The 15195-nt window shown below is 46.7% G+C and overlaps 2 protein-coding genes across 7 annotated transcripts in view; one reads left to right on the top strand and one right to left on the bottom strand.

Annotated features, from left to right (window-relative positions):
- UBAC2 (UBA domain containing 2) overlaps positions 1–15195 on the top strand; it is a 191713-nt gene that overhangs the window by 98316 nt on the left and 78202 nt on the right. The gene's annotated exons all lie outside the window — the stretch shown is intronic.
- On the bottom strand, positions 53–13804 carry LOC100353676 (G protein-coupled receptor 183). Its single transcript, XM_002712943.6, has 2 exons — positions 13750–13804; positions 53–1969 (listed from the first exon to the last, which is right to left on the bottom strand). The coding sequence occupies exon 2, from the start codon at positions 1935–1937 to the stop codon at positions 864–866; it is 1074 nt and encodes a 357-aa protein (XP_002712989.2). The 5' UTR covers positions 1938–1969; positions 13750–13804; the 3' UTR covers positions 53–863.

Here is a 15195-nt window from a genome sequence, read left to right as displayed (position 1 = left end):
CAACCCAAAATAAAGAAGAAATGACCCCATAGAGACCCAAAAGAAACCCAAGTATCTGTGCATACTTTTTATTCCCATAAGAGTGCATCACATAGAACCCTCATCCCACAGTGGCTCCATTCAGAGTCTGTGTCATACTCGTGAGCAATGGTCCTTACACACTGCTGTCTGTGCTTTCCTGGCCTCATTTGCCATCAACATGTATGACATAGCTGGTCAAAACTGTTCACTGCTAGCTAGTTGTATTCCTCTGCACTTCTGTCGAGAGTTGACAGTGAGCACTGAGGATCGTATTCATCATCTTGTTCCATCCTGCTCTTTGTTCCAAAAGAGTTCTTTGCAGCAGAGTTATAACTAGGAACAAAACAAACACAACCAAAACAACTGGTGGTATTGAGGAGATAAAATCTGAAATTGAAAGAAACATGAATTTAAGAAATGTTACCAAAAATATGTTACAGTATTAACATTTTTACATCAGCAATGTACAATCTGATCAGTCTCTTTTGCCAACTTACTGGCAGGAAATATTAATGATTGAATTTTTTGTTAGCACAAAACTTTTCTTTTTACCGTGACAGTACAGTAGCACCTCCCTTTTGGCATCTGATTCATTTACAAATTAGAGCTTTGCATGATGTTGTTCTCTTGAGCTGATAGATGCATATATATAAATGTACACACACATACATGTATGTGTGTGTATCAGTTTCACTTCCAAGTTGGAGGTGAGAAATAGTGCCCAGTGAAAAGAATTGGAAGGAATCCTTCTTGAGAGGTGAATGGTCATTTTGCTTCTCATGAAAAGTCCAGCAGAGTTCCTCGTGCAGTTTACCTTGCTATAATCCGGAATGTAATCCTTTCTACTTGCCATTTGAAGACTTGGAATGTATCATCATCTGCGATTCTGTCATTTCACGAGAATTCTCATCAGGAGCTGACCTGACAGCACTGGAAATTGATACACTGACTTGACGTTTCAACATCTTCATAACCTTTCTCTTGTAACCTTTGCACGCAAAGAAATAGATAAAAGGGTCCATGCAGCAGTTGAAGTTCATCAGGCATACTGTAAAGTGCAGAGAAATCTGGAACGAGTGTCGTTGGCTGCAGTCCAGAGGCTCAGGCAAACGGAGCTTTGTAATCATGTGTTGAATGATTGCAACATGGTAAGGTGTGAAACATAGAACAAACACAACAATGATAAAAATAATCGTGTTGAGAGCCTTTTTGTTTACACCGGATTTCTCCGTTAGTGGGTTCTGTTTGGCAGTTTTAAAGAGTTTGCAGCAGATTTGGGAATAGCAGATGAGAATGATGACAAGTGGAAGCACATATCCTATGAAGCATGCACCCAGCAGGATCCAGGGGAGATACTTCATGTCCTCAAAGTTTGGATATTCCATGCATGTCGTCCTTTCAGGCTCCACCTTTGACATGGGGTTGATGAGTAGTGGGAGGGTTTGAGCAAATACGAGAATCCAGACAAATACACAGACGCCTTTTGCATGTTCAACTCTTTTCATCTTGTTGTAGCGTAGAGGGTGCACCACAGCGAAGAAGCGGTCAATGCTGAGGCAGGTCATGAAGTTCACACCCGCATAGGTGTTGATGTAAAATGCTAGAGCAGTGACCCGACACAGGGCGTCGCCAATTCGCCAGTCAAAGCCCAGCGCATAGTAGGCTACCCGTGTTGGCAAAGCAGTGGTAAAAAGTATATCAGAAATCACTAAATTTGTAGAATAGAGGGTAGTAGAGTTGATTTTTTTCCTGTTTTGAACAATGACGACCAAGGCCAACAAGTTTCCCACCAACCCGATGATGAAGACCAGGCTGTAATGCAGAGGCATTAGCACCCTGGCTGTGCTGTGGTGAGCGTACAGGTCACAGTCATTGCTCTGGGCAGTTACAGAGAGCGTAGTAAAATTGTCCGCCATTTTTATATCCAGTGGTGTGGTGGTTGAGATCTCTAGAAAATCCAAAAAAGGGTCCATTTAAATAAAAACACATAGAATTCATAGCAATAGTTCACCCTCTGAAATTGCAAGATACGCATTAGCCTCAAGAACCTGTGAAAAATGGTATGTTGCATGCATGCTAACAGGAAGATGAGAGAATGACAATCACATTTTTTTCTCTCTCCATCTGATGGCTTTGGCAGAGGAAGCAGAGCCCTCCAACCAGGGCAGGTGCAGCTTTGTGAGGAACGGGAAAACACTGACTTTTTAGGAAGAAATTCCCCTTCCTTTTCTGAATCATTGTCTGGTTAAGAATACAATTGTGTAAAACACCCCACATTTTTGATGGCCGTTAGGCTTGGCTTTAAATTGAATTTCAGTTGGACTTTTTTTTTTTTTTTTTTTTTCTGTGTGTGTGTGCGTTTTTTCCAAGTGCATCTCACTGCCAGGAAATGAAATCAGTCATACATTTATGTAGTGAATATGAACTTACCACAGCGATCTGATTTGTGTTAACCTAAAAAGTCTGAGAAATAAGTTCAGGCCTTGTTAGGAACTGAAAGTTAGGTTTTCTTTAAAAAAGAAGAAGGAGAAGATGATGACAACAACCATGAGTAAAATGCCAAAAAAGAGGAAAGGGAGAGAGAAAAGAACTTAAGCTGCTTCAAGGGGCAGTTTTGTCATCCTGCAGGCTCTCCACGGCGCATTCTCTCCTTCCCTTGCAGTCACAGGCTTCACACAGGTGGTGTTTTGTGTCCTGTTTTATTTACTGAACATCTTCCTGACTGTGTGATCCGTGTCTAAATGTTGTATGGACGTCTGATAGGTACTCTGTAGTACCAGCTTCTCCCTTGATGGGTTTTTGGATTATTTCCAGTTCTTCCTTGTGATAAATAATCTAAATTGAAGAATTGCAACCCCCTAAGTAAAGCTCCGTATATGAAGGTAAACTTTGGTAACAGTGGGAAGACAGAGAAATAAATTCTGCGTGGTTGTTTTTAGAAGAAGAATTGAAATTTTCTCTGATAGGACTATCTGTGCATAAATCTCTTCTGACAATTACTAAGTTTGTAGAAAATTTCTACACAACTAGTGAAACTGCTCCCTGGTATTAAAGGAAAACAGCTCTAATTTTACCTCGACCTAAAGCACTGATTTCATTTCCAGTCTCCTCCTCCGCCCCCTGTTTTGACTGAATCCCCTGTGTCAGAGAGGTGTGCCTGCAGGCACTGAGGGCTGTGGGGTCACTGTGCACTGATGGTGTGTATTGTGTGCATTGCATGCAGGGCAGAGGGTAACCGTGACAGATCGGAAAGCTGAAGAGAGCAGAATGGAAATAGAACATTTCGTTATCCGAGAGGAAGCTGGAAAGGCAACAGAGTGGGAGTGGGGGGTGGGGGCGGGCAGAGAACAGGGTTTGGTAAGTGGAAAATGGAGAGGATAGAAATGTGCCACCACAGAAAAAGATGCCTGAACTCACCTGATTAAAGGAGAGCCCATCAGTTTCAATGTTTAAGAACCCAAATCTTTGCTGCTTAGAAGAGTTATAGCTTGAAGTGATTCAGAAAAATCGAAGAGAAAGGCACCAGGTAAACACAGGCAAATCCCAATCAGTGAAGAGGTAGAGCAGCAATATCAACAACAGCAACCATGTGAGGCAACTCAGTAGGAGTAGGAGAGCCACTACCCAAGTGAAACGGAGTAAGTAGTCCACAAAGAACAGAAATACAATGAGAAAATGTGCTGAAGCAGCAAGCTGACCGAGCTTAAAGCAGAAATAGGCAAATTCACAAGCATGGGAGAACTTAACACCTTTTTACTGGAATGGACTGGCCACAAGAGAGATTAAAGACTCAGAAGATTTACCCAACTTGACTTAAAAGCTAGAAACCTATGAGTGTATCTACTGATTTGACTGTGTACTAGGTCAGGACTTTCAGAAAAATCATTATCAGGCAGAATACAGTGCCTGACTAAATTGCAAACCAAAGGTAAAAAGATAAGGGATAAGTTTGGAAAGTAAAAAATATATTTCTGGGGCTGGCATATTTCTAAAGAACTCTTGGTTTAAAGAAGATACCACAATGGAAATTTTGAAATACTTAGAACCAAGTGACACAAATACTACCTGGCAGAACTGTGGGATAAAGCTAATGAGTTAATCCAAGATAGGTATAAAACCTTAAAAATGCCTGTTAAAAAAATAAGATTGGGTCCGGCGCTATGGTAAGCCTCCACGTGCAGCACCGACATCCCATATGGGCACCGGTTTGGTCCTGGTTACTCCACTTCCGATCCTGCTCCCTACTAATGAGTCTGGGAAAGCAGTAGAAGATGGCCCAAGTGCTTGGGCCCCTGCCCGTGTGGGAGACCCGAAAGAAACTCCTGGCTTCAGCCTAGCCCAGCCCCAGCCGTTGTGGCCATTTGAGGAGTGAACCAGCAGATGGAAGATTGAAGACCTTTCTCTCTGGCTATCCTTCTTTCTCTAACTCTACCTCTCAAATAAGTAAATAAAATCTTTAAAAAAATAAGTAAAAATAAAAGATTGAAAATAGCATTTAAATAATACAGCTCAAGGAGTTAGAAAACAACTCTGTGTGTCCAAAGAAAATAACAAAGATGATAGCAGAAATGAATGAAATTGAAAACAAAATGAAGAACAATAAATATGGCCTTTATATTTTGTGAGAAGAAAAATGGAGTGGTTCTTAAATAGGAATGCTTGGCAACTGCAGTGTGGAATAAACGTGGAAAAAACTTGACCGTTTGGTCTCAACAGGCTTTGTGTGAGAAGCAACTTCTGAATGGCTGAGACCAGACACGAGGGAGGGGGTTGCAGCCTAGGAACAGTCATCAAACTTCCTAGCAACATTTTCCTAATTTCAACGAAAATGGTTTTTTTTTCCTAAAAATCTCAACAGAGTGGTTTGAAGAATGTTTCAAAGCAGGTTCCTGGGAAATGTCTTTAAAATACATAGCAGGAACAAAATGAACCCCGCTGTGCAGCCTGCAAACCCTCCGAGGAGTCTCTGTTACCGTAGAGGCTGGGAAGGCCCTGTGACAGCGGCTCTGAAGAGAAGGCGCCATTGTCGCAGCTTGTCTGTGTGCACCTGACCACGTCAGGGAATTGAACATAGTGTCTAGGAGGGCCAGAGATGGCCATGGCTTCAGGGCCCTTCAAGTCCAGGAAGGTTTAACACAACGGCAGTTATAGAGGGAAAATGTGCCCATCACAGGGGGCTCGTTAAACATTGATGGGTTGATGGAGGAGGCTACGGGGGGTCCTCTGCAGCCCTGAAAATGGCAACCTCGATGCCCATTGCCTGACAGGGGATTAAGTGAGGAGAGCAGATTGTGTGACGCACGCGCTGAGGAGTCTGTCTGAATGGACATGCAAAAACCTGGTTTTGTACAGGTAACTTTTGTGCTTTATCCATGTATTCTGAATTTTTAACACTGAGCGTCAATTGACACATCAATTAAATAGGTACTCTTTTTGTAATCTGGGGGAAAACATTTTAATTCAAGCTCTTTCCAAAACCTCTTCATGTAATGTACCTTTCAAAGCCTGCCGTTCAGTGCTCTTGGCTCGTATTTGTGCTCGGACTTACTACATGCCTACCTTTCTACCTTCGTATCACAAGGAAACCTGATGGCAGCCTGCCAGCTAAGTGTGGCTGAGCCCAACGGAACTGAGGGTCTGAGAGTGAAAGGTCACACCGGGTCCTTCCCTCTGACGACCCGGCTTCAGATCACCTGCTCTGTGCAGCCCTAAGTGGGGTACCCTTGAGAAACTGCGCGGCTGTGTCCCTGCACATAGAGCAAGAGCAGGAGGGACAGCTCTTCCTCTGGGTGAGCCCTGGGGACTCTCTGGAGGGGCCCTCTTACTGATCCCCATTGTGCTGGGGCAGCAGGGGCAGCAGGGGCAGCAGGGGCAGTGCCTGAAGAACAGGCGCATGGCTGAGACAGGATCTTAGGTCAAGGAGACTCAGGGTTGTTTTGGATCCTTAGTAACCCCTACAAGATGGATTCCACTAGGCTATTCTGCATCACTTTAGTGCTTCTTGTATCCACCCTGTGCTGTTAATGACCTAATGTTAGCCAGTTTTGTGATCCCCAAATTGGAGATCCTTCCTTGTATTCGGATCTTGTTACCCATTCTTACATTGGCCAACCCTGACTTAGTAGAATCTTTCCTCAAATATTACTTTATCCCTCCCTTTGGTCATCTTCCAGGTGACTTTTTGTGGAACTAACCCCATTCTTGTATTCAGCAGAAATTGTGTTTAATGTCTGCAAATGCTAGATCTTGGGCATACAGGAAGGACACCTGTTTAAACTTGGAGACCAGAACAGCAGGGGGTGTGTGGTGCTGTTAAGCTTAGCAAGGGGTACTTGGGGGCTTTGCCGAGCTCCGTTCCCAGCAAGTCAGCCCCTGCTCACCCTGTGCTCTGCACCTTTGGATTGTGAATTCTACTTTTTGTCAGCTTTTCACGTTTAACCTTATATTGACTCTTGAGTCTATTTTAAGTATTTTTGTTTTAACTACTATTAGGCAACAGCTTCTGACACACACACAAACACACACGTCTTTATACACACATACACACACTCTGATTTAAACTTGAAAGTACTGTAACTTGTCAGTGTATTTTCTAGGGAAAGGCCCACAGAAATGTTTGCCCTAAGTCTTGTTCCTTAGAACACTGCTTTGTTTAAGAATCACAGTTTCATCCTAGTGCTTTCTAGTGAAAAGATGTGTGTGGTCCCACGCTGTCTTTGCTGCTGCACACTGCACGCCAGGAGCCTCTCTCTCAGGGCACAGAGCCTGCTTTGTCAAGGTGTACCTGAGGAGCAGGGCTATGCTGGTCTTGCGAACTCTGCCCCTGAAAGTGAACCCCCTGGTGGCTGCCGTCTAAGCCATTGATGCGTCTCCTGTTTTTATGGCGAACAGAGGGCACAATCCCTGTGTTGACTCTGCACAGCTATATATGATCCTGTCATAGAAAAAAACTGTTAACTGTGTTGTTATATGATCCTGTTATAGAAAAAAACTGTTAACTGTATCGTTACCCTAATATGTAAAGTAACCTCTCCCGTAGCAGAATCTCTTCTAAGGTGTTTTCTTAGGTTTTGGGAACTAGGCCTGAGTGAGTGCTCCTGTAATAGTGCTGCTAACATTTCTTGAGATATTATCATTTCATTTTTGCATAACCGGACATGTTGACATGAACTGACAGATTCTTTCTAGCCACAAAAAGGAAAAAAAATTGAAAGGTCCCCCCGCCCCTGAACTCCCTTGTTGGTATTTAAGAAAACGATCTGCGCCCTAATGGAATCTGCTCGGAAGTCCTCACCCGAGGCGTCGGCCTGGGAGCATCTGTGAGTTTTCCCAGGATACTCGTTACTTCTGCCATTCTGTCGGGCTCGCTCGGGTAGTCCAGGTGTTTTCTTAGCGTTTAGTCCTGGCAGAAACAGAGCACCCTTGCCCATACTCAAAGGTCTTAGTTGGTCCTAGCATGGTGGCATTTGGTCTTCACTTTGAGATTCCTAAAATGTCACCTTCGCTCCCTATAGTCCTTTCTTTACATAATCGTCAGCACCTTAGTAAGTGAACAGGGTCTGCACTTGCAGGAGTTCTGTGTCAGTGCAGGCGTCCGGGCTGGCTGGCCTGGTCCCGGTCCTGTTGAGGTGCTCACCGAGGAGCCGTGACTTCTCCGTGAGGTCAGGTCTGCTTGGGATGGCTCACTCCGAGGGGAGACTTGACTCAGAGTGCCCACTCTGTGTCATGCCCCAGAGAGGAAGTTCCAGGGGCTCGCTTTTAAAAACAAGCCACGAGCCACCACAGTCTGGACGTGTGCACATGCTAATTGCATTTGTATTTTGTTAAGCGATGAGTTTTGCTTGATGTAATTTTTCTGTTTTTTGTTGATATTTTGTCATTTGATGCCATTTTTTCTATACTTTCTGTTCATATTTTGTCATTTGGATGTTTTCTTGAGGAAAGGTGAGACTGAGGAGAAAGCCAAGGAAGGGGGAGGGGAGTGAAGGCTCAGGATTGTTGGAGCGACAGGGACCCGGGCACACGGCCGGGAACAAGACGCAGCTCCAGTGTAACAGGACAGACGCTGAGGCCGGCTCCGTTCTCCTGAGGACAGACTTGCTCCCCAGAAGAAAGCTGTCATTTGCTCCTTCTGGTCACCCTTGTATCAGGGTTTGTTGACTATTTGATAAACCTCCCTGCTCTTGTTCAGAACAGGGACAGCTGAATTTGGTCCAGTGTAATGCATGCTGGGACCTAGCACTCAGCCAGCGATTTCTCTCCCCTCCTTCTAGTGGACTAAGCCATCACCTGTGCTGTGTGTGCCCTGGGCCTATAAGACGCACAGGTGACAGCCATACTTCCTGTCTGTGGAGGAGGAACCTGGGGTACAGTCACTTGGCTGGGCACGCCAGCTCGTCCTTTCCCAGGCACTGCTAATCCATCACTGTTAGAGTGTACACCCAGTAGCCTGCTAAATAAGTCTGTACACTCGCTGCTAATCCATCACTGTAATAGCCAGTGCACACCCCAGGAGCCCGCTAAATAAATCTGTGTACACTACCAGGTGATTTTTTTCTCCCCCAAACGAGCCTGAGTCCTAAACTGATAGCTCCGTGTCCGTGAGTCAGTTTTTGGAAGTGAATCGCTCCGTCACTCATGCCAGAGAAGAGCTGACCACGGCCAGCCCGTCTGATGGACACCTCCCTGCCCCCGCCCACCTGCTGGGGAGCTCGCTGTCCCTGGCTTGTGGATGTGTGACGACAGACCCAGGGGCCACGGTGGGCATAGTGAGCGGCCTTACCGCGGAGTTACTAGCCCCGTGGCCCTGCTGCTGGCTGCGTGATATGGGCTGCTTCAGACCGCCTCTCGGGCCCAGGACAGAGCATGGAGGACTGTGCAGGACAGAGAGTATTTACCTCTCACCCCGTCCCAGACCCCAGGGTGCACCGTGAGGAGCAACGTAGACGAGCCCACTGGAGAGGGTGGAACAGCAGGGAAGTGAGGACGCTCGTGTTCAACACCCACGTGCCTTGCTTCCTTCGCCTTTTCTTTTTTCTTTTTTTTTTTTTTTTTTTTTTTTTTTTTTTTTTTGACAGGCAGAGTGGACAGTGAGAGAGAGAGACAGAGAGAAGGTCTTCCTTTTCTGTTGGTTCACCCCCCAATGGCTGCTGCAGCTGGCGCACTACACTGTAATGGCCGCTGCAGCCGGTGCACTGCGCTGATCCGAAGCCAGGAGCCAGGTGCTTCTCCTGGTCTCCCATGCAGGTGCAGGGCCCAAGCACTTGGGCCATCCTCCACTGCACTCCCGGGCCACAGCAGAGAGCTGGATTGGAAGAGGAGCGAATGGGACAGAATCCAGCGCCCCGACTGGAACTAGAACCCGGGGTGCCGGCACCACAGGCGGAGGATTAACCTAGTGAGCCGCGGTGCCGGCCTTCCTTCGCCTTTTGCTGATTGCTGGCCTGGTGGCTTTTGGCGGCTTTGACACTGACTAGGAGGGGAACTCTGAGACACTCGTTCCAGCGTGTGTCTGCCTGCAGCCTGCCGTGGACTCCTGTGAGTGGGGTGGGAAACTACAGGACAGACCCCAGCCCTCTGTCATGGAGGTCTGCTGAGTCTGTCCCTAGGAACCACTGCTCCTTCAAGTGTCTTCTCTGTTATCCTGCAGTCTGGCCCAGGGCTGTCCCTGAGGCTCCCTCCCTGACCTTCAGGCCGACCCTCTTCTCCCCGGCCCTGCGGGTCTGGGCGGCTGTCCCCTGTCTGCTAGCTGCTCTCTCTCGCTGCCCCTGTCTGCCTTCAGCCCCCCTGCTCTGCTCTAGAGCGGCTCTGCTGCCTCCAGAGGCCCTGTAGGTGGAGCCCGTCCAGTCCCCTGGGCAGACGGAGGCTCTCTGTCACCGCTCACGACTTCCTTCCTGCTGGGGCGCGGCTCCCCGCGCAGCTGCATCATCTCCACATGCCCCGACTGCGGCCGCACGACATGCCGTGCAGTGTCTGGCTTTCCCACGTGCCCCGTCCTGTGCTCTCGGCCCCTGCCTCACTTCAAGACTCTGAAGTCATTGGCTCCTGGAAGCTTCCCCGATTTCCACCCGCGCCCCCATCCCCTCTCCCGCTCTGCCCTCAGAAAGGTAGGGGTGGGGGCATCTTTGCTGGGGCCCCATGCTCTGTGACAGCGTCACAGCGTGTTGGTGAGGTTCCGCTCCATCTCCCACAAGCCTGTGAAGGACTGTGAGTGGAGGTGCAGTTTCCATGTCTCCAGCTGACCCGTGGTTGCTAACGAATACCCACTCGCAAGAGAACAGCGCCAGGCCAGCTTTCCTGGTCCCTGACCAAAGGTCCTTTCCAGCCGGCGCCGCGGCTCACTAGGCTAATCCTCCGCCTTGCGGCGCCGGCACACTGGGTTCTAGTCCCGGTCGGGGCTCCGGATTCTGTCCCAGTTGCCCCTCTTCCAGGCCAGCTCTCTGCTGCGCACAGGGAGTGCAGTGGAGGATGGCCCAAGTCCTTGGGCCCTGCACCCCATGGGAGACCAGGAGGAGCACCTGGCTCCTGCCATCGGATTAGCGCGGTGCACCGGCCGTAGCGCGCCAGCCGTGGCGGCCATTGGAGGGTGAACCAACGGCAAAGGAAGACCTTTCTCTCTGTCTCTCTCTCTCACTGTCCACTCTGCACTCTGCCTGTCCAAAAAAAAAAACCAAAGGTCCTTTCTGAGTGACCCATAGGGTTCAGCACAGACTGCCCTGTGCATTGACCTGTCACAGGTGCCCAGCTGTGCACTCAACACGTGGTGGAGCTGGGGCCCAGGACACTCAGGTGGCTCTCCCAGAGACCCAGCTGGCAGGTGTCACAGCGCCCACCCAGGCAGATGCGGCCCTGTACCAGTCTCCCTCATTCCTGTTCCCCATGTGCTCTGACAGTATGGGTGGAAAATCAGTAAAGTATAAAAGCATCCCAAAACTTTTAACATATACCCAGTCAGAGCTGCCTGAACATGAGAAGAGAGTGTGGAGTTAGGGAACCGGTTGCTACATTGACTTAAACAATGGAGTTCATGGATTTATTTGTAGCATATTTTAAAGCAAGTAAAGGTTTTATAAATGAGTTCACATTTTACTATTTTGAAGAATATTTTGACAGTAAAAATTCAGACTGAAATTCTGATGGAAAGAAGATGGTGAATACTGAGAATAGCTTTTATGGTATTTATTTTGACACTACTTTTTGGGTGTTGGCAGATACGTAACTAAGTAGTGTTACTCTTCGCTTTGGGCTCCCAGAGCACTTCAAGGATCCCTGTTACCTCCACGCTTTGCACGTGCACTCTCTCGCACTCAGTGCCCAGCCTCTTAGGACCTGTTGAGGAATTGATAAACTCTACAGGGGGGAGGATACCAGGTGTCCTCAGCTCGCTTTTGGCAGCAGCCTCAGCTGTAGCAGAGAGAAGGGCATCCCTTAGAACTCATTCATTACGTAGCAGGCTCTTTTTGAAAATGTGAATTTCTGGGGCCAGCATTGTGGCGCAGCTTCACTTCCCATCCAGCTCCATGCTAACACTCCTGGGAAAACAGCGGACAACGCTTATGAGACCAAGGTGGAGTTCCTGGCTCCTGGCTTTGGCCTGATCCAGCCCCAGCTATTCTGGCCATTTGGGGAGTGGACCAATAGGTGGAAGATATCTCTCTGTTTCTGTCTGTCTCTCCCTCTGTCATTCTGCCTTTCAAATAAATAAGTCATCTTTTTAGATTTTTTAAATTTATTTGAAAAGCAGAGTTACAGAGAGAGAGGGAGATATATATATATATCTAGAGAGAGATCTTCCATCTACTTCTTCACTCCCCAAATGGCCACAATAGCCAGGTCTGGGCCAGGCCAAAGACAGGAGCCTGGAGCTTTCTCCAGGTCTCCCACATGGGTGCAGGGGCCCAAGCACTTGGACCATCCCCCGCTGCTTTTCCCAGGTGTATTAGCACGGAGCTGGATCAGAAGTAGAGCAGCCAGGACACAAATTGGTATGGGTATATGGGATGCTTAACCCATTATGCCATTATGCCCATTATGAGGATGATGACTTTATCTCATAAGTTTTATTACATAGAATGTCACAAAAGCAGCTGGAAATAGATATGTAGTGAATACAAGAATAAAAGTCAATTAATGACCTGAATTAATATGTATGCCATTAAGTGACTGGTCATGGTTCTAACAAGCTCTAGAAAGCAGCTTATAAATGGACTTGTTAGTTCTGTGGCCACCCACAGAATGCATGCGCGCTGAGTGACAGTGACTTGTGGAGGGAGGTAACGTAACTCTTTGCAGTGTTATGTGCAAAAAGTGCCATGACCTCCTCGAGAGAAGACACGCGTGGAAGCCCTGGTGCTTGTGGAGCCCTGAGAACGCCGGCAGGGGTGCGATCACTCCCACACTCCGAGTCTCCGTGTAGAATAGCCCATAGAGATTTGCAAGTACGGTCCCAAAAGAGTAATTCTCACAGAAAGCATAGGACAAGGAACCTTTGCCCGTGGGATTCATCCGCGGGCAGGTCGGCGGGCGCAGGGGAGGGAGGGCAACGACAGCAGACAGTTTAGTAGCGCTTGCTCTGAGCAGCCTTGGTATAAGAACCTGGCAGTATGAAGCAGCAGAAGCCAGAGACGTTAGGTGGCTTGTGCAGAGCCACACACCTTGTACATAATGGAGCCCAGGTTTGAGCCTGAATCTGGAGCCCACTACTGCACTCAGAGTGACAGCAAAAAAAAAAAAAAAAAAAAAGAAAAAGAAAGAAAGAAACTCTCAACAACAATAAAAAAACAAAAAAAAAAAAAAACAAACGCTCCTTTAGAGGAAGTCCTTAATAGCCTGCATTTTGCCAAGAATTTCTGTAATCTCAGTGCCCAGTCTGGACTTCAGTATTGGCAAATTTCTGTGTGGAACTCCTGGTTTTATGATGGCGAGGAGGAGGAACGTAGACATTCTAGAAAACTAGGTAAAGACATGTGTAGCCTTCCTGAATGTCAAATGGGTGTAGACCAAACAACAGAAGTGCTATTTTCGTAGTTTTCTAATTGATAGCTTATTTTTGGAATTAAAATACCCATGTTGGCTGAGAGGCAGCAAAAATCAAGGCCCTTACTCTTTGCTGATGGGTGGGTAAACTGATAAACTGTTTCTGTCAACTGATATAGATCATTTTACAACCAGTTTTAGGAAAAACTTGGCTCCCGGAGTCCTTTTGCCCCGGGAATGCTACTACACGATTCTATCCTGAGAAATCAAAATGAATATATAAAAAAAGATTTTTACAGAACTTTTTTGTTTTAAATTGTCCTGAGTAGTTTGTTATGTTGCATATTAGCAGTACATTCAAGTGTGGAAAATTCCACTTTTGCTTCATTCATTTCCCTTCATATTAAAGTGTCCTGAAATATTAGCGCTGTTTGCTCATTTGTACATGGCACTATTTTTCATTGTTGCCAGTTCACACAGACACACACAAAGCAAACCCCGTTCTCTGGCAGACATCTGTCTGGCGTGATCCACTGCTTTCCCAGCTTAATAATAGCTGATCGGAACTGCCAGTCACCAGAGCCCACACTGCATCAATAGCATAATGTTGGAAATATTTATAGCTTATTATTAAATAGATTCTTTCCCTTTCCCTTTTACTTTAAATCTTAGACTTTCAACCCAAAAGAATTTGTAAAACAAAACAAAACAAAACAAAAAAACCAAAAAACAAAATATCCAGTGAGTACTTACATATCTGTGACTTGTTGGGGCCTCTGTGCTGTATCCGTCAGTGTCTGCCCAGACTGAGATATGTTAACCTTGGCATGTTGTTTTAAGAGAGACGATGCAGACATCCTTTTATGGTGGTGGCTTTTTTTTTCCTGTCACCCTGTGACTGAGCATAGTAACGATCAGTTAGCCTCATGTATGCGTGTGCACTTTTTTTTTCAAATGGGAAGTGAAATTTTTCTGATAGTGGTTTTAAGAAAAAACCAAAACAACTATCCAAAAGCCCCTCGGAATTTATACATTGTTGATATTTATGGAACTTTATAAATTTTTCTATAGAAATTTAAGCATAAAAAATCTTTTGAGATTGAAGCAATAAATTTTACCAACAAAAAAAAAATTAGTAAATGATGATTTTATATTGATGCTCTGTGTGAAAGTATGAGTTTCAAAGGCGCAAAGTCAGCTTTGGCAGTTCTGCCTGCCTGAAACCCTGGTACCAGGGAATAGTTCCCTGGTTCTGTATCTTAACAGCAGCTTATAAGATAGAGCCAGGTTTCGGTGTTCACCGGGAGGAAGACACTTAGCATGCGGACAGGATTCGTCGTTGGTTTTCACTTGTTGGACTCATAAATGACAAGGAAAGAACAGGGGGCCCAGAAAAGGCAAAAACCCATCTTGTTATGTGCAGGCTGAAAGGGCAAGTCTTTTTCCACCTGACACTTTGAAACCAGCACTCCAAAATGGCTATCAGAATGCAGCTTACTGGGCTGGGTCTCATGGCGTAGCTGGTAAAGCTGCCCCATGCGACGCTGGCATCCTGTATCACAGCTGATTCAAGTCCCAGCTGCTCCACTTGCCATCCAGCTCCCTGCTGATACACAACGGGAAAGCAATGGAAGGTGGCTCAAATACTTGGGCTCCTGCCACCCCTGTGGAGACCCAGATAGCATTCTGGAGACCCATCCTGGCTTTGGCCTGGCCCAGCCTGGCTGTTGTGACCATTTGGAAAGTGAACTAGTGGATGAAAGATATGCTATAGCCCATCACACCCTACCCTCAGCCTTCTGTCTCTCTGCCTGTCAAATAAATAAATCCTTTTTTTTAAAAAAATTATTTATTTGAAAGGCAGAGTTACAGAGAGGCAGAGTCAGAGAGATCTTCCATCTGCTGGTTCACTCCCCAGCAGCCAGAGTTGGGCCAATCCAAAGCCAAGCCAATCCAAAGCCATGAGCCAGGAGCTGCTTCTGGGTCTCGCACTTAGGTGCAGGGGCCCAAGCACTTGGGCCACCTTCTACTGCTTTCCCAGGCCATAGCAGGGAGCTGGATCAGAAGTGAAGCAGCCGGGTCTTGAACTGGAGCCTCTACGGGATGCCGGCACTGCAGGTGGCAGCTTTACCTGTTATACCACAGTGCTGGCCCTAGTAAATCCCCTTTTTTTTTTTTTTTTAAGTCAGAATTATACAC

This window comes from Oryctolagus cuniculus, chromosome 9, assembly GCF_051225735.1.
Source record: "Oryctolagus cuniculus isolate XC-2025 breed Fujian yellow rabbit chromosome 9, ASM5122573v1, whole genome shotgun sequence".
Taxonomy (NCBI): domain Eukaryota; kingdom Metazoa; phylum Chordata; class Mammalia; order Lagomorpha; family Leporidae; genus Oryctolagus; species Oryctolagus cuniculus.
The sequence above is the reverse complement of the archived record's forward strand: the minus strand, read 5'-3'. Positions and strand labels throughout refer to the sequence as shown.

Excerpts from the sequence above, each read along its gene's own strand:
- LOC100353676 (XM_002712943.6), bottom strand. The coding sequence starts at position 1,937 with ATGGCGGACAATTTTACTACGCTCTCTGTAACTGCCCAGAGCAATGAC.